The sequence below is a fragment of the Mustela nigripes genome, chromosome 15 (genome assembly GCF_022355385.1).
Source record: "Mustela nigripes isolate SB6536 chromosome 15, MUSNIG.SB6536, whole genome shotgun sequence".
In the NCBI taxonomy this organism is placed as follows: domain Eukaryota; kingdom Metazoa; phylum Chordata; class Mammalia; order Carnivora; family Mustelidae; genus Mustela; species Mustela nigripes.
Genome location: NC_081571.1, coordinates 13,950,784 through 13,974,668, shown reverse-complemented (window position 1 = coordinate 13,974,668; position 23,885 = coordinate 13,950,784). Strand labels below are relative to the sequence as shown.

The following is a 23,885-nucleotide window of genomic DNA, read 5'->3' as shown; positions in this document are numbered from 1 at the left end:
CTACTGCTAAGGAAGCTAATCTACAGTAACCAATGTTGTCACGCATAGTTCACAACAACTAAGAAAAACACAAAAAGCCATTTTTAGCAAATTAAATTTTCCAAATGATAGTATAAGAGACTTGGGCTGGGATAATTGCAGAAGGAATTACACAGGAATATGCTGAGATTTTGAGGGTTTAACACAAATGAGCCAAAAACATATCAATAACTTATTTTTACAATCTTTTCTAGAAATGGGTTGATACATGTGAATCAACTTGCTAGGTAATTGAAGCTTCTCCCTTCAAAATGCCAAAATTTTATATTCAGTTGTAACAGAAAAGGATGTATTGGGTTTTTTTTCCTTGATGGCTCATGAACCACAATTATGACAATGGGCTGCAAAAAAAAGTCAACATAATCTCATGCAAAATGGCCCAGATAACTCTGTAGTTTAGTTCTTATGTAGGCTTTGACTACTTTTTCTTTCTCTCTGTTGCTGCTAGTCTTTGACCTTGATATTTCTCACTGGCATCAGTGTCCCTACCTCTCTCTCACCTAACACTGATGTTTTACATGTTAGAAAAAATATATAGTTGAGATGACTAGATAAACCAGGTTAAATAAGTCACATTGAAGAATTTGGGGGGTATGTTTCCTGAGTTCTTGAACCTTTTCGCTAGGTAAGGTTGCTAAGTAAATACTTTTTATAAAATTTTGTTTTTGGATAAACTGGGTATTTCCATGCTATTAAGTTAGGAAATTCCATCTCTTGTTGATAAAAATCTCTTTCTGAGGATTGCATTTCACAAGCATCAGGGTATCACTGTTGTTCTAAGCTCACCTCCTGGCCTGGATTCATATTTTGTCTCTGGCTCATTTTGCCTAATCTCGGCATTCAGGATTTTGCTTGATTTGCCTCAGGGTTAAATAAGATGAAGATGGGTGAATAAGGTGTGACATCATTTTTGGAGAAGTAGTTTATTGCTAATAGTCTAACATCACTTTGTTCTAGCCTGCTAAAGTAGTGTTATGGGGCCAGATAAATTTAGCAATGAGAATTTTCCCCCGACTTGTTTCCATGACAGAGTCTGGGACATTTTTAGCTCAGCTGAATTAAGTAAGGTCTATAGTAGAGGGACATTCTAGAATGGAATTTTCCCATTCACAGATGATATATATCGTAACTACTCGCTCATGGAATATATAAAACAAAACTTCTAAAACTGATAAATGTCTTTGGAATATTAGGGCAGAGAGAAAAAGTAATTGGGTTAGTCCACTTCCTTCTTTGATGCAGTAGTCTGAAACTCATGGACTCCAGGTAGGTCCTGACCCAACTGCCAGATAAAACAGATGCTAGAGAAAACGACTGAAAACAGACTTGGTACTTGCCTTGAGGGAGTTTTAGTCAGTTTCAGAGACATGGCGCCATCGCAAAAAGAAGCCTAGCTCTCTGCGAGCTCACACACAGTCCTTTCCTGAGAGTGGGGCTGGACTGAGGTAGAAGAGGCACTCAAGTTCTTATGGTAAAGGACTGACGTTCACTTACTTAGCTTGTGCCAACACGCCGATGACTTCCGCATACAGGTCGGCCACAATGTGCATATTGCCAGTGTTAGGACCAAGGTACCTAAATAAGATATGATGAGACAAGTGAAGGGTTCCCCTGTCACCTAAAAAGAGCACACTTGTTTTAGATTTAAGTACCCAACTTCTTCAAAATTCTAAGGAGAGAAATTACTTTACCCTTCTTTGTACTTAAAGTGCTTGAAAGCCAAGTTAATAACATCATGTATTAGACTGTCTATTACAGGATGAAGTGGAATCTGAAAAGAAAAAAGAAAAAGATAGCTCTAAACGAAGGGAATATTAAAGATCAAATCAGTAACAGTACTTCTGGAAACTATATGGCCTCTAGCAGTCAATAAACATAATTCACATGACCCAGTATCTGAAATTCACCAACAATTTAAAACAGATTTTAAAAACGTAAGTAGTTTTTAGATAAATCTTATCTAAAAGGAACATTAAATTCCTGACCTACCTGTTTCAAAACTTCTATTAATACTAAAGAAAAAATAAAATCAATGGCGAGGTCCCGTCTTTCCATTAAATAATCTCGTTGTTGTTCATCACTGTAAAATTTAAAATATTCACATTCAGTGTCATTGAAGATACTCAGGAAGTGATACAATTCACCAGACATCAAGGCGCATTCCCAATGGACTGCAAACCAATTCTTCTATTACGAAATTACAGTGGTAAATATAGGCTAACGCTTCTTGTTATCAGTGAGGGGTAGGGAACTCACATTGGACCAGAATTTTTACTTCAAATTTCAACTTTTCAACCATGTCAGCTTGAGTAGCTACTTGTGGATCTCAATGGATTCAATGGACCTTTCTTTCTTCATTTATTTTTATAAAGATTTTATTTGAGAGAGAGAAGGTGAGAGAGAGAGCACAGGCAAGGGGAGGGGCAGAGGGAGAGCGGGCTCCCCACTGATCAGGCAGCCTGAAGAAGGATTCTATCCCAGGACTCTGGGATCATGATCTGACCTGAGGGCAGACACTTAACTGACTGAGCCACCCCGGTGTCATTCCATGGACTTCTCTAAGGTAACTTTCTGGAATTTTATCATCTGTAGAATGGAGAGAGACCTAGGGCAGGGCTGCCATAACAGAGGTGGAGATTGAGAAACTCCTGGGAAAGAAGCTACACAATGCAGGAAACTGTAAGGACAAAATGTGATTATCAGCTACAGCAGGACTACAGAGGGTGGAGAAAGGTTAGAAATCACTATTCTTTTTTGGTTTCCATGCCTCTTTCCTCTTGACCTTCTGTCACTTGAGATTTATGAATGAAGAAGTGAGGGGGCAGTGGGAGAGAGAATGGTCATAAAACAGGTGGAAGAAGAGGTAGGGAGAGGCAAAGTGGAGTCATTTGAACTCACTCAAAGGTTAGGGAGCAGAATTAGCGTTGGCAGAAGGACAGAAATGTCTGTCCACCCCCAGCCCAACCCCCAGTTTCTGCTTCTCTAACGTATTCATTGAGGGCTAATTTGGAATTGAACCAAGAAAGACAAATGACATGATTGCCGAGACCCTAGCACAGAACTGTGGCTAAGAGCCCTGGCTTTGGTGTGGAACAGTCCTGGATTAAAATTATGCCTCTTCTATCTACCAGTAATCTCTGCATTTACAAAATGGGAATAATAATAATAATTACAGAAAGGTCTGCTTGAGTACTAAACAAGATAAAGCATTTACTGTATTTAACATAGTCTCTTGAACACGGAACTGCTCAATGCTTGCATAGTAAGGAAAAGCCATGAGAAAGGATGACCAGATTTGGGCTTGTCAGGCAGGTATGTTTAAAATAAATCAAGAACATTTTAAATATCGAATGTTTTACCCTTCAGTCAATGGGAATGAGAAGAAAGGTAGGTGATGTTTGAACTTCTGGAGAAGCTCTGAAACTTTGAGCAAGTCAAATGAAGGCTGGTGGATGACAGAATAGGTTAACAAGGGAGGCTGTAACTGTAACTCTCAAGGAGAAATGTATGGACAGGGTAGGAACTCATTCATTCAGGATCACTGTGACTCGTCCTGCCAAGAAAAAGAGCACTGGCCCAAATCATCTATCTGCAGTCTTTCAAGACCCATTAGAACCGTTAAGAGCTTCTGCCAGCTGGAGGAGCAGAAAACACATGGAATTGTATTAAGAAAAGAGAACATTCACAAGTCTGACCTAGAGATTATATCATGGAATAAGTAAATAAGAAGTTTGAAGACTGAAAGGAAGGAGAGCTTTCAAAGATGGCCAGCGGCAGTAGACAGAAACTTGTTGTGTTGGATGGCCAACAAGAGCCTTTTAAAGGGGCCAGAGGACCTTGAGGAAGCAGTTCTTGGCAGGGAGAAAAACTTTAAACCCCTGATTCTTTTTAATAAGTCAATTTATGCTTTCATATAAAAATAAGACCTATACTTTTCCAATAATGAATTCAACTTTATTGCTGGTTTGAGGTCTAACTGCCAGGAGCCAGCAGCATTCGACAAATTTATTTGGCCGTCAAAATGTTGATGTTGTACTAATCTTAGAAATCGTTACCCTAGTACACATCTGTCACATTTAACTGTTTTCAGTTGCTTATGCTTCCTCCAAAGTTCCTCTTTTCTTTGCTTCTAGTAACAGAAACTTGCATCATCACCTACATCCTGCTCTGGACACACTTATCTTTTGGCTTTCTCCCAAACATTCTTATTTGTACCTCCAAAGGTTGATTAAATGCTGCTAAGCGGAATTTCTCTGTCCTGATGCCGTATTTGATCTTGGCAACTACTCTGATCTCCTCAAAACAATCAGTAACATGACTTTTAAAATATTATTTTCCAATCCATAAAGAAATTAGTTAATAAATAATCCAGTTTTAGTAACCAAAAACTTGACAAAACAGACAACACTAAAACTCAATTCAACTCACTAAAATGGCTCCATTCCTCACTCCCAAGAAAAGTTTATTATCTGTTTATAAACTAACATGTCATATGAGAAGGATAATAAAATGATACCATTAGTTAATTAAAGATTTTATTTATTTATTTATTTATTTATTTGAGAGAGAGAAGGAGCACAAGCAAGGGAGCAGCAGAACAAAGACAAGCAGATTTCCCTGCTGAGCATGAAGTCATACATGAACTCGATCCCAGGACCCTAAGACAATGACCTGAGTGAAAGTCAGATACTTAACCAACTGAGCCACTCAGGTGCCCCTGGTACAATTAGCTTACTGATCACACATTCTGAACCATTTTCAGACTCAGAATTAAGATTTTACCTTTAAAATTATATACATCAAAAATATTTGTAAGAAGAGACTGTTAATTAGAATAGGGTTTCTTTTTGGGGAGATAAAATGTTCTGGAGTTAGTAGTGATGGCTGTACAACCTTGTGAATATACTAAAAACACAGAACTACACATTTTAAAAGAATGAATTTTGCCACACGTAAATTATATCACAAGAAAATTCCCTCTCTTCAACTAAGAAATGATTCAACATGAAAACCTATTAATTTCTCTCCCAAACAAGATGATAAATAAAGGACTCAATCTTGCATAAACTCAAGCATATTATAAAATGAAATTACAAGTGTGGATGAAATGTAATTCATTCCATAACACTGAGAAGTGGGTATTTTAAAAAATGTATTAGAAGTGTCAAGAGAAATGAAAGAGATAAATCACTCACAAGAAGTAATTAATGTCTTATTTTCTGAATAATTCATTTCAGTTTACTTCTCCTTAAAAATGCATAATCGATTCATACAGAGAAGTCTGTTTTTAAAATATTTTTAAAAGGTAAATATAGCAAACTTTCTTATATTTACTTATATTTCAAACATGAAATTACTTATATTTACATTAACTTTTGGGGGATGCCCATTCATTTGACAGTACATGAGTCTTAAATTTTATGGTTGTTAAAGTGTTTCTGTAGCAGCAAGTTCCACTTTTCAAATCCATAAGAGAAGGGCAGCATAGAATAAACAAAATTCTCAGCTGCAAGGGAAGTTTGAGATGATGCAACCTGACTTCCCTGTTTTTCCTCGCAAAAACACTAAAGTATAGAGAGATGGTGAGTTGTCCAAAGTCACAGGGTTAATTTGTGGCAGCTCCAGGCCTACTGCTGATGTCCCGCCCCACCTCCTCCCCACACAGGCACCCTGGGCACTCAAGGATACTAGCAAGGACGAGAGAGCATCACGCAGGGCCTGCAACAGCCCTTCTGCTTTTAGGTATACACTGGAGGAGAAAGAGCTCAGGAAAAAAGCAGACAAGAGGGTAACCTAGGGCCCTTTACACCTGCCTCACCAATGTCAAAATAAGGCTAAGTATATCTTTTCAACCTGTGACAAGTGACAGTGACTAGTACTCCCACTGCTAGCTAGACAGCTGCCCCTGCCCTGTCCCCTGCAGCACCTGCTAGGTATCCATGTGCAGACAGGCAGATTTAGATGATGCATAAATCCCATTTTGACTTATGTTTCTGGAAGGAAGGAAGGAAGGAAGGAAGGAACCTCATAATTCCTACACAAAAGAAATATACCTTTTTGATTTATTGCTTGTTCTTGGTCTGTATTCATGTGATTCATCCTCAATGCCATTTTGCCTTTTATACCAGTCAAATAATGTACGCAGAATGGAAGGCAGGCAGTACTCAGAAAGGGAGCTCATTGAGCTGATGACCTACAGAGAAAAACAGGTGATAAAAAGGCTTTGGTGGCCCTGCCAATTACTGAGAAACTTTTCATTTCACAAATAACTTCAAGGATATTCACAAAATCTTCTTACTTATCCAATCTTTCCTTTAATAATCTTTATTAGTACATTCCCAAGAGCCCCCAAAATCTCTCAATGTTGACAGATGTTTCTTATGTTATTATAATTTTGTGGCTCAAGAAAGTTAATTACGTTGACTTCCTTTCATTCTAGAAATTGGATGTTAATTGCATACAGGTTGTTCATGGACTGCAGAGAAATCATTTCCCACACTATCCAAGAAGTGTAGTGTTTTGTACTCCTTAACTCTCAAAAATGCTTGTTGTATAAATAAATATATTAATGAACACAATTACATTAGTCACTTAAGTGAAATAAAAAAAAATCTAGCTCCCAAACAACTCAAGTGGTAATATAAGGTATGGTTTTCTGATGATAATCATTCATCTACTCATCTGAGTAATGCCCCAAATTAGACTGAAGACATAAACTAGTAGCAATAATTTCCTGTGTATCACCTTAAAGGCAAACTACTTCTCTCTTTTTTTACACAACAAACATATCTTTGATAGATGAGTTTTTATTTTAATTTCCTTATCTGGAAAAATTTGCATCTTTTATTAATTACCATGAGAAAATGAATCCCAATTGATATCTCATACCATGTGAAAAAATTAAAGAATCATACTATAAAAACTTAAAACTATAAAACTTCTCAAGAAAACACAGGAGAAAATCTTTGTGACTCTGGACTAGCTGAGGATTTCTTAGGTAAGACACTAAGAGCAAATTCCATGACAATTTGATACTGAACATCATCAAAATTAAAAGCTTCTGTTCTGGGGATGGTTCAATCAAGGACGGTTCACTATTTACAAACTAACCAATGTGATACATCACATTAACCAAATGAAGGATATAAAGTCATACAATCATCTCAGTAGATGCAGAAAAAGAATTTGACAAAATTCAACATTGTTTATGTTAAAAATGCTCAATAAAGCAAGTTTAGAGGGAACACACCTCAACATAATAAAGGCCATACATGAAAAACCTATAGATAACATAGTACTCAATGGTGAAAAACTGAGAGCTTTTCCATTAAAATCAGGAACAAGGCAAGGATGTCCACTGTTATCACTTTTATTCAACACAGTACTGCAAGTCCTAGCCACAGCAATCAGATAAGAAAAAGGAATAAAAGGTATCCAAATTGGCATGAAAGAAGTAACGTTGTCACTATTTGCAGATGATATGATACTATACATATAAAAAACCCTGAAGACTCTGCCAAAAAACTATTAGAAGCAATAAATGAATTCAGCAAAGTCACAGGATACAAAATTAATACACAGAAATCAGCTGCATTTCTATACCCTAGTAACGAAGTAGCAGAAAGAGAAATTATGAAAACAATTCCATTTACAGTTGCACCAAACAGAATAAAATACCTAGGAATAATTTTAACCAAGGAGGTAACCTCAACTCTTTTAACTATTAAGATGCGGACAAAAGAAATTGAAGAAAACAATCATGGATTGGAAGAAATAATATTGTTACAACATCCATACTACCCAAAGCAATCTACAGATTCAAAGCAATTCTCATCAAAATATCGACAGTATTTTTAACCGAATTAGAATAAATAACCCTAAAATTTGTGAACCTCCAAAGACCCTGAATGGCCAAAACAATCTTGAAAAAGAAGAACAAAACCGAAGATTATCACAATCCCAGGTGTGAAGATATATTACAAAGCTCTAGTAATCAAAGCAGTTCAGTACTGGCACAAAAAAAGACACATAGATCAAGGGAACAGAAAAGAGAGCTCAGAAATAAACGCACAATATATGGTCAATTAATCAATAACAAGGGATGCAGGAATACAAGATGGGGAAAAGACAGTCTCCTCAACAAATGGTGCTGGTGTTGGGAAAATCGGAAAGCTATACACAAAAGAATGAAACTGGACCACTTCATTATACTTTCTCACACATAAATAAACTCAAATTAGATTAAAGACACCTAAAAGTGAGATAGAAAACCATAAACTTCTAGAATAAAACACAAGACAATAATTTCTCTAACATCAGCTGTAACAACGTTTTTCTAGATATGTCTCGTCAGGCAAAGGAAACAAAAGCAAAAATAAATTAGTGGGACTAAACCAAAATTAAAAGCTTCTGCATAGTGAAGGAAACCATCAACTAAATGAGAAGGCAACCTACTGAGTGGGAGAAGGTATTTGCAAGTGACATATCTGATAAGGAGTTAATACACAAAATATATTTTAAAAAATTACACACCTCAACACCAAAAACTCCCCCAAATAATCCAATTAAAAATGGACAGAGGTCCTAAGCAGATATTTTTTTTTTCTACAGAAGACAAACAGATGGCAAACAGACACATGAACCACACAATATCACTAACTATCAAGGAAATGCAAATCAGAACTACTATAAGATAATACCTTATATGTGTCAGAATTTCTAGAATCAAAAAGACAAGAAATAATAAGTGTCAGTGAGTATGTGTCCAAAGGGGAACACCTCATGCACTGTGGGTAGGAATGTAAGTTGATGCAGCCTCCAGAATACGAAAGCAACCCAAGTGTCCACCCACAGATGAATGGATACAGAAGATACAGTATGTGTGTGTATATATATACAATGGAATATTATTTAGCCATAAAAGATAAAAGAGAATGAAATATTGCTATTTGCAACAACATGCATAGACCTAGAGAGTATGGTGCTAAATAAAATAAGTCAAACTGAAAAAGGCAAATACCCTATGATTTCATTTATGTGTGGAATCTGCAAAACAAAACAGAACAAACAAAAAGGAGAACCAGACCCATAAATACAGAGAATAAACTGATGGCTGCCAGAGGGGCGGGGCTAAGGGGATAAGCAAAATGGGTGAAGGGAGTGGGAGCCACAGACTTCAGCTATGCAATGAAAAAGTCATGGCGATGAAAGGCACAGCATAGGGAATCAAGGCAATGATGCTGTGATGGTGTTGCCCAGTGACGGATGGGAGCTACACTGTGGTGAGCCCAACAGAGTGTATAAACTTGTAGAATCACTATGCTCTTTACCAGGAACTACTGTAACACTGTGTGTGAACAATACTTCAGTAATAAAAATTAAGAGCTTCTGCTTTTAGAAAGATACTGTCAAGAAAGTGATGAAAAGACAGGTTGTAGACCCAGAGAAAATACTGGCAGACACCCCTCTGATTAAGGCCTTATAAACAGAACATGTAAACCTACAATGAGAAACGTTGTAACTACCTCATTCACAAACATGAATTCACAAAACTTCTCACAAGCAAATGATAACCCCCAGGGCAGATGAGACAGTGTTTAAAAAGGCATGTTCAAACACAACCGATCCGTAAAAAAAAGTTGGCCTAACCTATCTGGAAGGAAATTTGGAAATGCAAATCAAGAACCTCATAAATGGCATTCGTGGTAAGCCCATTCTTAGGAATTTATGTCAAATACACAATTAGAGGTAAGATTGTTCAGGAAAACATTACCTATTACATAAAAAATGGGAACACTTTAAATGTCTAACTATGTGAAAATGCTTTAATACAATGTGGAATGTGATGTAGATGACCTCTGAAACTATTAAAAATCACAGTTCAAAAATATTTAATGGGGGCACCTGGATGGCTCAGTGGGTTGAGCCACTGCCTTCGGCACAGGTCATGATCTCAGGGTCCTGAGATCAAGCCCCACATCGGGCTCTCTGCTCAGCAGGGAGCCTGCTTCCCCCTCCCTCTGCCTGCTCTCCATCTACTTGTGACCTCTCTCTGTCAAATAAATAAATAAAATCTTAAAAAAAATATTTAATGACATGAAAATGTCCATAATATGTTAAGTGGAAGAGAATTAAATAATCATTTAATTGGTAGCATTCCAATTCAGTGCAGACACTACATAAGTGTGCATATCCAGAAAAGATAACTAGGAGGAGATATACCGACATACTGAGAGTGCACATGTAAATCAAGAATCCTCAGGACAGAGAGATCACTAGAGGGAGAAGTGGGTGGGAGTTAAAGAGACATGAAGGTAGGATTTTTACCTGCGCCTTTTGTAGGAAGGGTAGAAATACTAGATAAGAGCCAAGTTAAAAACTAAGCAAAGACTCAAAGGCAGAAAGCCTATAGTGATTAAGGTACAAAATAATTGTTTGTTCATAATAATTACAGTGATTAATTTAGTGAAAGTTTTGAGTGAACTGAAAGAAGAAATATTTGGTTGGTGTAGGGACTCTGGTATACCAGAGTAAAGAAAAAGTGCTGAAAATCTTGATGTAAAACTAAATCATAGCACGTACTTAATGCTAGTCTGAAGAATTTCAGTTTTCTTCTCTAGAAAATGAGAAGCTTCTAAAGACTTCTGAATAGGAAAATAAGCCCACTGACACGTTGAGGAGGTTTAATTCAGCAGTGATGTGTAGGCTGGACCAAAGAGGTTTGCCAACAAGGGTGGTTAGGAGCGCGCGTGCACACCCACCCGCGCGCACACACACACACACCCCTGAACTGAAAGAGGTCATTGCCACAGATCCAGGCACACAGTGATCATGGCTTGAGCAGGGAGGTGGCAGAAGAAATGGAAAACCTTAGTTAACTCAAAATGTTTCTCTAGTTAAGCTGGAGAGGCTTAACTTCTTTTTATAAAGGAAACTAGAGCAAGGGGAGCTGAAGTACTTCGTGTCAAGGGGACTTTCCACTGTTAGCTTTAAAAGCAGCTCTAAGATTGAACACAACGATTATGCGTTCTTCCTCAGATTCTCTTTCTTGAGAACCTTATTTCTTGCTCTCTCTTATGATTGTGGTTATATGGACATACACAAAATTATACACTATCTTTAGCTATGGTTTAATATCAGTTCAGAAATAAATAGGCTATTGCATTCTGCCTGCCCTGGGAACAAAATCACCAGTAGTTGTTATTTTTTAATTGAAAAATTAAAAATAGCCCTCCCCCCACACACTGTAATATTCACAGCCACAACATATTCTCTCTCTGTTCCTGTGGATACAACAGTGGGAAATTTGGGGAGGAAAGCAAACTAATGGCATGTTCCAGGGGTAATTTGCAGGTTCTTTCTAAAGTTACCCCAGCGTAAGAAAGGATACTTCTCCAATCACCACCATCTCATCTCATATTCTGAATTGGGAAATGAAGGGGATTCCTCCCAGAAGGGAAAAAAATCAGAATTCAGACTTCTTCACTATGGGTTAATTCTGTCTTAATTATCGCATATGTAATAAAATCCCCAACCATCCACTCTAATATTTCAGTAATTTAAAAATACTTGTGTAAGTCTGGACGAGACATGATGACTAAATATAATGTGGTATGTTAGAAGGTATCCTGGAACTGAAAGGAGATGTTTGGGAAAAAGAAACAAAATGCAAATACAGAATTTAGTTGCTAATAATGTGCCAATGTTGACTTCTTAGGCATGACAAATACACATGGTAATGAAAGGTGTTAGTAAAAGAAACTGAGTGCGAGAAACATGATAACTATCTGTACTATCTTTGCACATTTTCTGTAGCTATTCACAAAAGTTTAATTAAAAAACACTTGTGTGGGATATTTACATGCTTCTGTTATTTACTACGGATCCATAAATGCAATCTAAACCTATGTCTATCCCTTAATCATCGCTGGGTAGAGCACACAATATTTAGCTAATTACACCTACTTAGGTGTAACCCAGAGGCTCCGTAGGGAACGTCAGGAGCGTTCATTAAACCTCAGCCATAATAATTTTTTCTACCCATTAAAGGCATCTCATAGCCGTTCTCGCTTTCTATCTACTGGACATACTTTCCATGGCAAATACACTGAGACCATCTTAGAAGAGATGAAAGGTCAGGATGGGGTGGATGTGTGTGTTTTTTCCATCTCTCTGTTACTGCCCTTTTGAGTCCAGGCTTTCAGGAAGGAAGGGTGGAATTTGCAAAGACCTGGCCCTCAAAGCTCAGGAAGGGAGGAAGGTCTAGCTGGCTTCTTGGTTACTCAACTCCTTCATTTACGGGAAGCAGAGCCAATGGTGAGATGAATTCTAGCTCTGTGCTGCTGTTGAAAGGGGGCAGGCCCATTTACAAAGATGTTCTTGTTGCATTTAAATGATCATATTCTTCCATCATAGATGAGCTAGGTACTGGGCAGCCTGAGGAGATGAACCGTACAGAATCACTGATCTATTTCATGCTGGTGTTTTCTTTCTGGGGGGATAGAGGGGGGATGCTCAATGTACTTTGCAAAGGTTTCTTGATGTTTATTTTGGCATTTTATGTATAAATAGGCTAAAAGAGACTGTCCATTATGCTGTAGGTAAGGCATTAATTTTTTCATAAGCATTTTATTATACTTGCTGAATGCAAAGAAGGAAACTTTACATAAATATTTGAATAATTACTCAGTGGAGTCACTCCATATCTTACAGTTATAAGGCTGACTTGTCCTGACTGCCACATTTCGTGAATAAATTTTAAACTAACTTCATTGATAGTTTAATTTTTCAAACTAGTTCAGATGGCCAGATACCTGGGGGTCAGGGTACTCTCTAGGTAATACCACAAAATGCTGATATAGTACAGTAATTCAAATGCAATTTTGTTTTACTTGATCATCTATCATAATAGTGCTAGATAATCTAGCATTCAATCAGTGGTGACAGATAACAAAGGCTTAAGAACAATTTCTTACAAAAACTTAAAATTATCTAAGTCTATATAGTAAATCTATTTTTCCTGCAAATTAGGAAAATATCTATATTATTTGACTTTAATATATTAGTCCATTTTATGGAATACCCTGTTCCACTGGAGAATAATTTAGGAAACACTGAATAATACTAATATGAACCCAATGCCAATTAATTTGGCTTTACTCTTGATTGCTTATATTTTTCATTTATACATTTTAAATCGATTTTGACTGAACTGTAGCATTAGAATCAGTGCTGAAGCACTAGAATTTCATCTCCTTTCTTTCTGGAAAATTACTGCTACCCAAGATGGTAAAAAGTTATTTTCACTCTCTTATAGATGTATGGATTTATTTTACCATGTGTGTCCTGTTTCTAGATGGAATTTTGGCATATTATGACACTGAAGTGCTACAAAATATGTAATATTTAATATCTAGAGGAAAACCCTAGTAGAAGTTCCTTAGAATGTCTGAGCAAATTATCAGGAATTTATAGAGATGACACTAGTAAAGGATATGTCACACTGACTTGCGAATAAGCTGCCACCTAAATAATGTTCTCAGAATGCCCTGTGTGATGACTGATTGGCCACAAGCCATGTTTTCATAATTTCATTAGTGTATTGGGAAGATCAGATGGTCCTGAGTTCAAGTTACAGCTCTGTCCTTTATGACCTGTGTGAGCTTGGGTGTGTCCACTTCTCTGAGGCTCTTATGTTTCCAGCTATAAAATGGGACAGAAGAATACTTGCCACACTGGGTTTTTTCTGAAGACTAAATGAGATACTATAAAGTATGGGGCACATAACATATCTTCAGAAATGTCTATTTCTATTTTCCTCTTCCATTTCTAAATATTGAAAATGAGACCCAGACATAAAAAAGTTTTGACTTTGAGAGGATCATAGGCTAAGTTAATAACAGAAAAAATGATAGAAATTATTGACAGAATTTTACTTATCAGAGCTGATATAGTTAAAAAAGAAAAAAAGAAAAAAGATCCACCTACCACTCATCTACGCACAAAGATATCAGGGCCTCCGTTAGAACCCTGGTAGCTTGGCTTTTGTTTCCACACTTTTCTGGCCCCAGCAGCTACAAACATGGGGCCTTTCAAATGCTTCCTTGTTAAGGGGTCTGAGCAATGCCTGTCCTATGTTTGCACCATAAGAGAAAGGTAGGGAGAACCGGGCTCCCTGGGTTTGCTGCAGGCAACAGCTCACTCTGGGAAAGGACACTACCCTGGAACCAGAATCAATAGTTTGAATAAAACCAATTATTGGGAGGCCCACTTATACACACATCAGTCTCTCAGGAACCACAACCATCTGAAAACATGGAGCCCAAATGCAAGTGTAGAATGGACAGAACCACCGGCAGAGAGACGGTGTTAAGCACTTGCGTCTCAGCCAGCAGAAGAGGGTTCCGTAAACCACACACAGGCCTCATTTGATCTGCTCTCCTCTCGCTCACCAGAGGACCTTCCCTTCTCCTGGCCAGCTTCTCAACCAGCCAAGCATTGGTGATGTTTCCTCTTCCTGCCTCACTTCTTCCTCTCTGACACCCGATTTCTGCTCTTGCCACACTCCCCAAAACCTTTATATAAAACATCAGAAAGGGCAAACCTACTGGCCAACCAACAGACCTTTGCAGTCATTCCCCCTCAGGTCTCCTGAGTAAATGACACTCTTTCTCAGGTTCTCCTTGAACTGCTTTCCTCCCCAGGATTCGGTAGTGCTGCCCGTCTTACTCCCCTTTATACTCTCTTATCTCCTGTATGGTTACTTATGCAGTGCCAAAGCACAGGATGACAATTCACCTGTGAAAATAAGGATTTGGATTCTTGTTCTGGTTGTTCCGGCACCAGCTCTTTGGGGAGTAATCATATCTTACGACACAAAGAGAAAATAACTTCCATTTACTGTATGTGACTGTTTGAAGAAACAAAGTCTGAGCAGAAAACATCATATGGTGTACTATTGTTGGTGTCATGTGACTTACTTCAGGTTTAGGTCATTATTAGATAGAAGCCAAAGTCTAGAGCCAAGGACAGACAAACTTGATAATAAAACACGTTTAAAAAAAAAAAAGGCAAGAAAGCACATGTACCTGGAAGTTACATGAAATGATAACAATTCGGTGACTCCTTTATTCAACAGCCACAATTTCCATCTCTGTGTGTAAATGTATCAAGTATCAGGACCTCCTCTACCAGGTGAGGGCTACACACTTCCCCAGACGAGGCTTACTGTGGAGAACTGTTTTCCCCTGTTTAAAATGGGTTAAGGCAATATTTCAGCTGCCTCTGGTCCCCATTTCCCCATGTCTGTGCTCATCACAGGTTAGCTACTGTGGCAGCTGAGAATCCAAAAAAAATGCTTTGGACTTTATATATTAAAAAGGACATCCATAAACTCTGATAACGGAAGAAAGTCACTTGAAGTAAAAAGGGGGAGCTTGCCATGCCCTCCATTCATAGGACGCCCCCCCACCAGAGACCACAGATAGGGAACTCGTCACAAGGACCACGACTGTGTTCTGTCAGGTAGACTGTTTTCCCATTGAAATCTTATAGCCGGTAGTAATCAGCCAGCATAAGCTAGCTGTGAAAGTGAGTCTCTTAGACTACTTAATATTAATCTATCGACTATGAAAATGCATTCTACATGTCAATCACCAACATCACAGCCTAAGGCTTTCTCAAAGCTGGTTTCCAGGGAGCAACTAACGGCTGATCTCCATTCTTCTGTGAGGGTGTCGGCGCAGCTGCCATCATGACCCATCCCTGCCCTGGAAAGTGGCATTTTGTGAGGCTTCTTGTACTTTTTTGGCCACCTTTTTTTTTTTTTTTTTTTTTTTTTTCTGGGCATTCTTCTGTGGATCCCACTTCCTGATCCTAAACTCTGTTTCCCTAGGATATTCTTCACCCATTTGCTCTGGTCTCTAATCCTTCAGTGTCTGTTGGGTGACCCCCATAAATGAATGAACCCTGGTTATTTCTCCTGAGGAATCCTACCCTCCCTGAAAATTGCATACGTGTAAAATGGTTTATAACCTCTCATCAAGCCCAGCGTGTCTCTGTTGGAAGAGCTTCTTATCCATCAGCAAGAGTCCAGACTCTTCCCATAGTCCCGGAGCAATGGGCTTCTGTGTGCCTTTCCCACTTCCTCTCTGACCATTCCTCTACTACTATCTTCCACTACTCACATCCCCACTCTTCGTCCACACAGCTCCTTCTGCCTGGCCTGATCCAACCCACTTCATCTGGATAACAGATACCTTTAAAATGCCACTGGGCCCCGATTGCCTCCTGTGACACAACTGTCCACCTCTCAGGAGTCTTTCACTGCCCCCTTGCCGGAGTTCCCACAGCCCTTGAAATGGACCTCTGGTATAGCATTCACGCTGTACTGTTATTTGTGGGGATATCAGCCTTCTTCCTGGGATTGGGAATTCCTTGGGGGCAGGAACTCCATCTTACTGTTTTTGAATCCCAGAACCTTGTACAGGTCCTAGCACGCTTGGCTACTCAGTATTTGTTGAACTGAATAGAAATGGTTCCAAACCGGCTGAAAACCATAGTTACTTTTCGTTTCTCCTTTAGTTTCATTGTCTCCATTTTACTTTGGACCCTTTTAGTCTCAAATCAACACCCAAACTCCTCAAATGGCTCCATACTTCAAAGATCTCTTCATTCATGAACCCTGCTACCTTGGGGTTAACTCCAAGTTGTTACTTTGTTTAAATTGGTCGCAGTATGTCTGAGACAAAGCCCCCCCCCCGCCAGCCCACTGTCATTAAAGTCTCCCACAGTCTGATCCTTTTCCACCTGGTCTCTTCCCCAACACTCCCAGTCAACAGGAAAATTTTGTGTCTCAGTAGAAAACTATCCATCACTCAGAGCTCACCTCTCTAGGGGTTATCTAATTTGAGTCTGCAAGAGTTCTGCACCTTTTAATGCCTTCGAGCTATTTTAAAATTGTGCATATGATAGACTACTGATAGCAATGCCAAAGATTCTTGTCTGCAGACAGAAAAAACACTGTGCCCAGTGAAGGTTCAATTGACTTCATTCTCCCACTATTGAAAAAAAGCCAGTTTTGCCTGTGATTGTGCATTCATTTCAATACAATAAACAGTATTCTTCATTGGGCATTTGGTAAAAACTCTATGATATCTGGCAAATATAGGTAATACCTAATATCCAGTCTATTCTTCTTCCTTAGTTATAAAACACCTGATTTTTTTTTTTTTTTTAAATAGGCTTCATGCTCAGTGGGGAGCCCAATACAGGGCTTGAACTCATGACCCTGAGATGGACACCTGAGCTGAGATCAGGAGTTGGACACTTAACTGACTGAACCACCAGGGTGCTCCAATAAAATACTGGATTTTTAAGTGGACAAATGATTGCTCGAAATAAAATTTCCTAATATTTCCTACGGGATTAAGATCTCGCCAACGGAATATGAGAAGTGGTGTGCGCCATGTTGAGACATTGGTTTTTTGTTTGTTTTTTTGTTTTGTTTTTAATTTTTTTGCCTATAACTCTTTTCCTATTTCTCCTTCCTAGTGCTTGGAATACAGACATAATGGTTGAACTCTAGAAGCCAAACCGGATTATGAGATGAGCCACACACACAAGACAACAAAAATAAGATAAAGATACTAGACTGATTTTCTTTGTATTTCTTGAATGTGAGATTGAAAGATGGCATCTTATCCAAGTTGCTGTTATTTTATGTGTCATTTGCAGGGAAGCTGAATCTTAACTGCTACAGGATCTGAGATCCCTTACCTGTTAAACCCCCCCCCTCTAAATTCTCGCCACCTTAGTTTTTAGATGTAGAAACATGTTATAGCGTAAAAAGCACTGGCTTTATAGCCTGAACATCCACTTCAGCCATACAGGGTTGGGCAAGCTGTCTGAGACTCATTCCCATGAAATGTAAAATAGAGATGATGATGGTGGTGTGGCTGCTGCTTGGGGTTGTTGTAAGTAGTGAGTGATGTCAGCTGAGAGCATGCGTGAGAAGGGGCTTCATAAATTATAAGGTATTACATAATTTTTTATTTTGTTTCTATTTCTAGCAAGAGAAAAATGGATCATGGGCTTGTTAAGTGGAGGAGTGAACAGGACCGCCTGGGATCAGGCACTAGAAGTACAGAAGCTCAGTTCTTTCTAGTTTATCATTCATGTCAAGTGACATTTAAAAGGAAGAAACTGATAAAAATATTCTCTGAACAGGGACTGGCTGCATACTACTCAAAGGATGTACTTAGCCTAGTGCCTGTCCTCTGGTAAGTACTACATTAATACCTCTTCTACTATTACTATTGCTCCCACGATCATAACAATGGAGTCTATGCCACGCAACGTGGTGTCACCAGCATGTTCTTTTCATGTAGACGGACCTCTGTGTGAATCCAAATTAAAATCCTACCGCTTGCTGTTAGAACAAGAGGAATTATATAATTTAAATGTATAATTTAATTTTTAGAATCAATTTAAATGTTTTAATTTAATTTATTAAATTGTTTTAATTTAATTTAATTAATTTAAATGTTTTAATTTAAATGTTTAAATGTCACAAGATTAAGAGAGCTTGATACAACCATGACATTGCCAATGGAATCTCCATTGTTATAATTTGCTGGGAAAACAATAAAGGGGCACAGATGGGTCTATTTCCACCAAGTTTCCTCCTGGTCCCAGAGTCTTGCTCTTTAAAAGTGAGATGGACTTTGTAGGTTGCCTCCTGGTTCATGTGTAAATTTATGATTTAATGATGAGAGGCTAATTTTATGTATCTTATTTGAAAGTTCTCAGTAGCCATTTTCCTATTGATTCTCTCGCCAAGTGTCTTTAGTACAGAGAGCTGTGTTAGGGAGCAGGGCCGCTCAAGCTTTTAATGTGTGCATGGGTCACCTGGGGATCCCATTAAGCTGCAGAATCTGATTCAGGAAGATCTGGGGCAGGGCGGAGATTCTGCATTTCAACATTCTGTGCAACAAGGTTAAAAGTATTATAGCTAATTAAAGTGGCAAAGTCAGGATTTAAACCTGGGCTGTCTAAATTCCAAATGCTATCCCTCTCCCACAAGGCTGAAATGCAGAAAGAGAGGGCTGAATAACAAGTAGGAAACTGTTCTTAAGCCAACTCATTTGAGCTAACTATTATCCACAACGTTAAAATTTAGAAGTACTATTTCCCAGTGTATAGAGAAAGATATACATTAAGATGGAGAAAATTAATTTCGTTTTTGAGGAAAGGATAGTGATATCCTAGGACAGGAATATCTAGGAGAGAACTAGGTTAGAATACAGACAGAGAACATAAAATAGAGTGAAAAATTATGGACAACAGATAATAAATACTTTTTTTAAAAAAAGATTTTATTTATTTATTTCAGAGAGAGAGAGAGCACAAGCAAGGAGGAGCAGCAGAGGGAGAGAGAAGCAGACTCCACTCTGAGCAGGGAGCCCCAAGGCAGGGCTTGTTCCCAGAACTCCGAGATCTTGACCTGAGCCGAAGGCAGACTCTTAACCCACTGAGCCACCCGGGAGCCTCAAATATTTACATTCTTAAGGAAAAAAGAAAGAGTCACTATTTCTAAAATAATGACCCCAAATGTTCACTCAGGGTCTCTGACCACCCTAGCACCCACCAGATGACAACTAAGAATGATATGACAAGAGAAGACAGAGATAAAGCACATACTCCATTTTGCCAGCGTTTCAGAAAACAGCCAGCTCTACCAGCACCAGAGAGCAAACCCAGAGCCCCACTAGCACTTGGACACTGACCGCGGGCACAAGCCATTTCCCTCAGTGAACAACTCATACAATAGAAAATGTAGCATTCAATCTCTATAATCAGTCCTTACAGGGCTGTTTTATTTTGTTTTTCAAAACATACTTTATTTGAGAGAGATAAAGAACATGAGCCAGCCAGGGGTACAGGAGAGGAGGAGGCAGAGAGAGAAGAGCCCCATGTGGGACTCAATCCCAGGACTCTGGAACCATGACCCGAGCCAAAGGCAGACCGTTAACTGACAGAGCCACCCAGGCGCCCCCAGTCCTTACAGTTTTGGACTGAACAGGTCTGGACTTTAACAGCCAGAGAACTTTCCTTCTGATTCCACATGAAAGTCAACTGCAAAGCCCTGCCACAAGTGCATCTCTGTGTGTTTTCCATAAGACAAGAAAACCCCCACCATATCAGATCAGACTATGGTGCATCCAGCAGTGTTCTGTCTCTACCACTGGCACCAAGTGAGGTTTCTGAAGGAGGACATGCTGTCTTCTCTGTCATTAACTGCATATGTGCAGGAAACACCACCAACACATCTCTCACTTCCTCTGATGCATACGCGAAGCCTCTGGTTAGTGATCCAGGATCTAGCAGACCCTGATTTCCTCTGCTTAAATATGCTGTTGAGAGCAGGATGTCCTTTTACTAGTCCTGATCTACTTTCCAAAAGACTTTCTTTATATTTATCCTGCCTTAAATTGTTTTGTTCATGTTCTCTATTAGAATCTAAGTTACTAAACTGTCTTACAGTTATTGTTTAAGTGATTTTTCTCTCACAATATTGTGAATTCTTGAAGGGTTAAAACTTGTGTCAATTTTGTACTTTATAGCATGGTGTCAAGCAAATAGTGGGCATTCAAAAAAAAATCTGGGTGAAAATATAATGAGATCTACCAAATTTTGGAGTAGAAGTTCCTTTATCTTCTCCTAGTTTAATTCTGGTATATAAAGATTTAGGAAATGATCAGTTGAGGACTTATTTGGATTATCCCAACATATTCCCATTCTTTCCAGTTCAAATCAATAGACAGCTACTGAATGCCTACTTTAAGCCATAATTGCAAAAGCTGAAAGACATAGTTCCCAAGATCATATCCCTGTATCCTCTTTGAGGAAGTTAATCAATACACTAATAATGAGCATCGAGCCCTTGTCTTTTGTGCATTTTGAAATAAATAAAAACCACAATATAATATGTATATAACATCTTATTACATACTTGGTCAAATTGGGGATCTTCTCCACGTTGTAGAGATTTTGTCAATGGCTTTTCCTAGGAAGAAAAAGAATAAATTAATAGATGCTTTTAAACAGCATAAAAGTACCATTATTGTTAAAATTTTTCTGATTTACTTCTCCCTTAATGGGAGAGGTACCAGTTTTTAAAGGAGAAACTCTCCCTTAGCTATTCTGACCTTAATATATAGTGTTTGTTATCACGATTCTTACTATCTGTCTTAACATATACCTCTTTGACCAAAACCTTAAAAATTTGATGTTCTAAATGATCTAGAGTTCTTAATGGAAACTACATAATGGAAACTACATAATAAAAGCTATGGAATTCACGTGAAAAATTTTATTGTCTATCCTGGGACTTGACATAGAATAAAAAGTTGAAAAAAAAACCCCTACAGGATCCATTTGAAAATTTTATTATCTATGCTAGCACTTGACATACAATAAAAAGCCAAAAGTGATACACTATTTCAAGTCCCTAGATTCAGAAACAACATAAGGTCTCTACTGGTAATACACTTACTATGTGTAACTTGTGAATTTGAGGCATGCTATTTGACTATGCCATATCCAAATCTCTGCGGAAATAATCTGGGCAGTGACAAAGGTCTACTGAAATCATCTTTGCTAATCATTACACCTTTGTTTACTTTAGGAGGCCTCAACTGACTTTCTAGCAGGACATTTTAAGGACAATGGTTTATCCTTATGGGTCCCTTGTTTTCTTTTTCTGTTTTTGATATAGGAGTTAATACTGTTCCCAAATTCGATTCAGGATGAGAAATCATGTAAAAGTTATATATGGAAACAAAAGTAAGTTTTACTTTAGCCAGTGATGTCATAAAAGACTTCATTTGCATGTTGCCAATCACATAGACCCTCTCTCCCTACCTCACTTCTCCAATCTTCTCCTCCACCTGAAAAGGTAATATACAACTAAGATAGAGGCAAACCCACCTCCATACACCCCATAGAGTCTTTATTCCTGAAGAAGCCCACGCCAACAGTGGACTTAGTCTGGTTATCTGATCTTTAACCATGAGCCATATAAATCAGTTGTTCTGTCTCCTTTGCAAAATATACAGCTTCTAAAGGTGTATTCTTCTAAAATAAAAAGAAAGCTGTGTTCTTAAGCACTAACAGACATTTTTCTCTTCAAAGTATGCTATCTAGAACACACTGGTGGGAGAGTGGATACAAAAACATAGGCGAGAACACAGAAGAACAATTAAAGAAACCCCAGATTCAGTTGATGATACAAAAAAGGCAAATTTCGCAATGAAATTGTGAAGTATTTCCTGTATACGCGAAGGTTATAACGTCATCCAAAGTTCTTTTTAAAACCAGTTAAATTAAAAGTGTAAAAATTAAAGATGTGACGACGGGTGGTGCCAGGTCCCACAAACACCCCTGGAACAAACCCAGTAAAAGCATTTCTACTCACTGTTTTATTTATTCACCACTCAACAGTAACTGGGGGCTCACCACATGCCCCCTGCTACCTGTTGGGGGAGTGCTGAGGAACACGTGGTTCCTGCCATTAAGGAGAAAATTCTGAAAAGTAGTCAATGACCTCTTAGGACTGTTGTCTCTACTTGTTCATTATTCCAACCTCAGTCCAACTGTCACTTCCTCAGAGAAGTGTTCTGTGCATCTTCTCTGAACACCAGGGGTACCCACACCCCCAACCCTCAAACACTTTGCAAAGCTCTGTACACTTTTCCTTTCATAGCACTTACCATAGGGTAAAGTCACATCACAGTGTAGAATCATGTGCGATTACATGTGCATGAGGGATGAGCTAAGTGTCGTCCCCTCTAGACTACAAGCCCCAGAAATTCAGGATGCTCTGCTGCTCTGATGCCTAAAGGTTATAGAACACAGCCTTGCTTGGCAATGGCTAAAGGTCTGCCAAATTAATAAAATAATAAAATAATCCAGTTTCTTCAAATAGGAGATCTCCTGATTTCCATGTGTGTTTCGCAGTCAGTTAAAAACAATTTTTTTTAATAGACTCTTTGATTGTGGCAAAATATATGTGGTGTAAAATTTGCCACTGTAACCATTTTTAAGTGCACAATTCAATGGTATTAAGGACATTCATGATATTGTGCGAACATCATCCTTTGTATTTTTAAAAAAACCCTTTTAATGTCAAAAATTTCCCAGGAACTCCTAATTATAAAACACACAATCATACCTCGAGACATACAAGAGAGTAATTCTGTTTTAATATCTGTTGTTTCAAAGTTTACATAATGACAGAGAGCTCATACTATGCCTTCAATGATAATTTTATAAGTTTTGTACTATACTAGCAACAGTACTTATTTTATATACATCAGAGAAAAAGGAATACATCTATATGGGAGACTGTAATTTACTCAGCTGTAGGATAAAGCATAGCACACCTGTGGATCTACAGACTTCTGCAATAAATCAGGAGTTCATATCTGGGGAAACTTCTTTCACTAATACTTGAAACAAAGGAACCTGCTGCAGTGGGGTAAGGGGACTGTGAACGTCCCACACCCTGAAACTTCCCATGCTTAAAGGCTATTTTTTCCCACTATTAATTGGGTTGGAATGCCAGTGAGGGTGATATTTTAAACTTATATGTATTTGCATACATATGAAGGAAACATGACAAGTTGCTGCTATACCCAAAAGTCATCTATGTCCACTAGCCAAGAACTTGGCTTCAGTGCTTCAACAGAATAAGAAAAGCAGTGTAAAGGTATGTTAACTATTTTTACACAAACATGCTGTCTTCATCATATTCTCTGAAGACCTAGTTTAAACATTCCTCCCAAGAT

At 38.3% G+C, this 23,885-nt stretch overlaps 1 protein-coding gene across 4 annotated transcripts in view; it reads right to left on the bottom strand.

The window, feature by feature from the left end:
* The window catches only part of FRY (FRY microtubule binding protein), a 439,393-nt gene that overhangs the window by 167,480 nt on the left and 248,028 nt on the right, over window positions 1-23,885 (bottom strand). For 3 of the 4 annotated variants that reach the window (XM_059378057.1, XM_059378054.1, XM_059378056.1), the window contains 5 exons: window positions 21,050-21,103; window positions 6,093-6,232; window positions 2,029-2,119; window positions 1,731-1,810; window positions 1,534-1,614 (listed from right to left, as the gene is read on the bottom strand). In XM_059378057.1, coding sequence (XP_059234040.1) covers window positions 1,534-1,614; window positions 1,731-1,810; window positions 2,029-2,119; window positions 6,093-6,232; window positions 21,050-21,103 — 446 coding nt within the window. Of the gene's footprint in view, window positions 1-1,533; window positions 1,615-1,730; window positions 1,811-2,028; window positions 2,120-6,092; window positions 6,233-21,049; window positions 21,104-23,885 lie in introns of those variants that run through there. The other variant, XM_059378058.1, reaches the window with a different exon arrangement.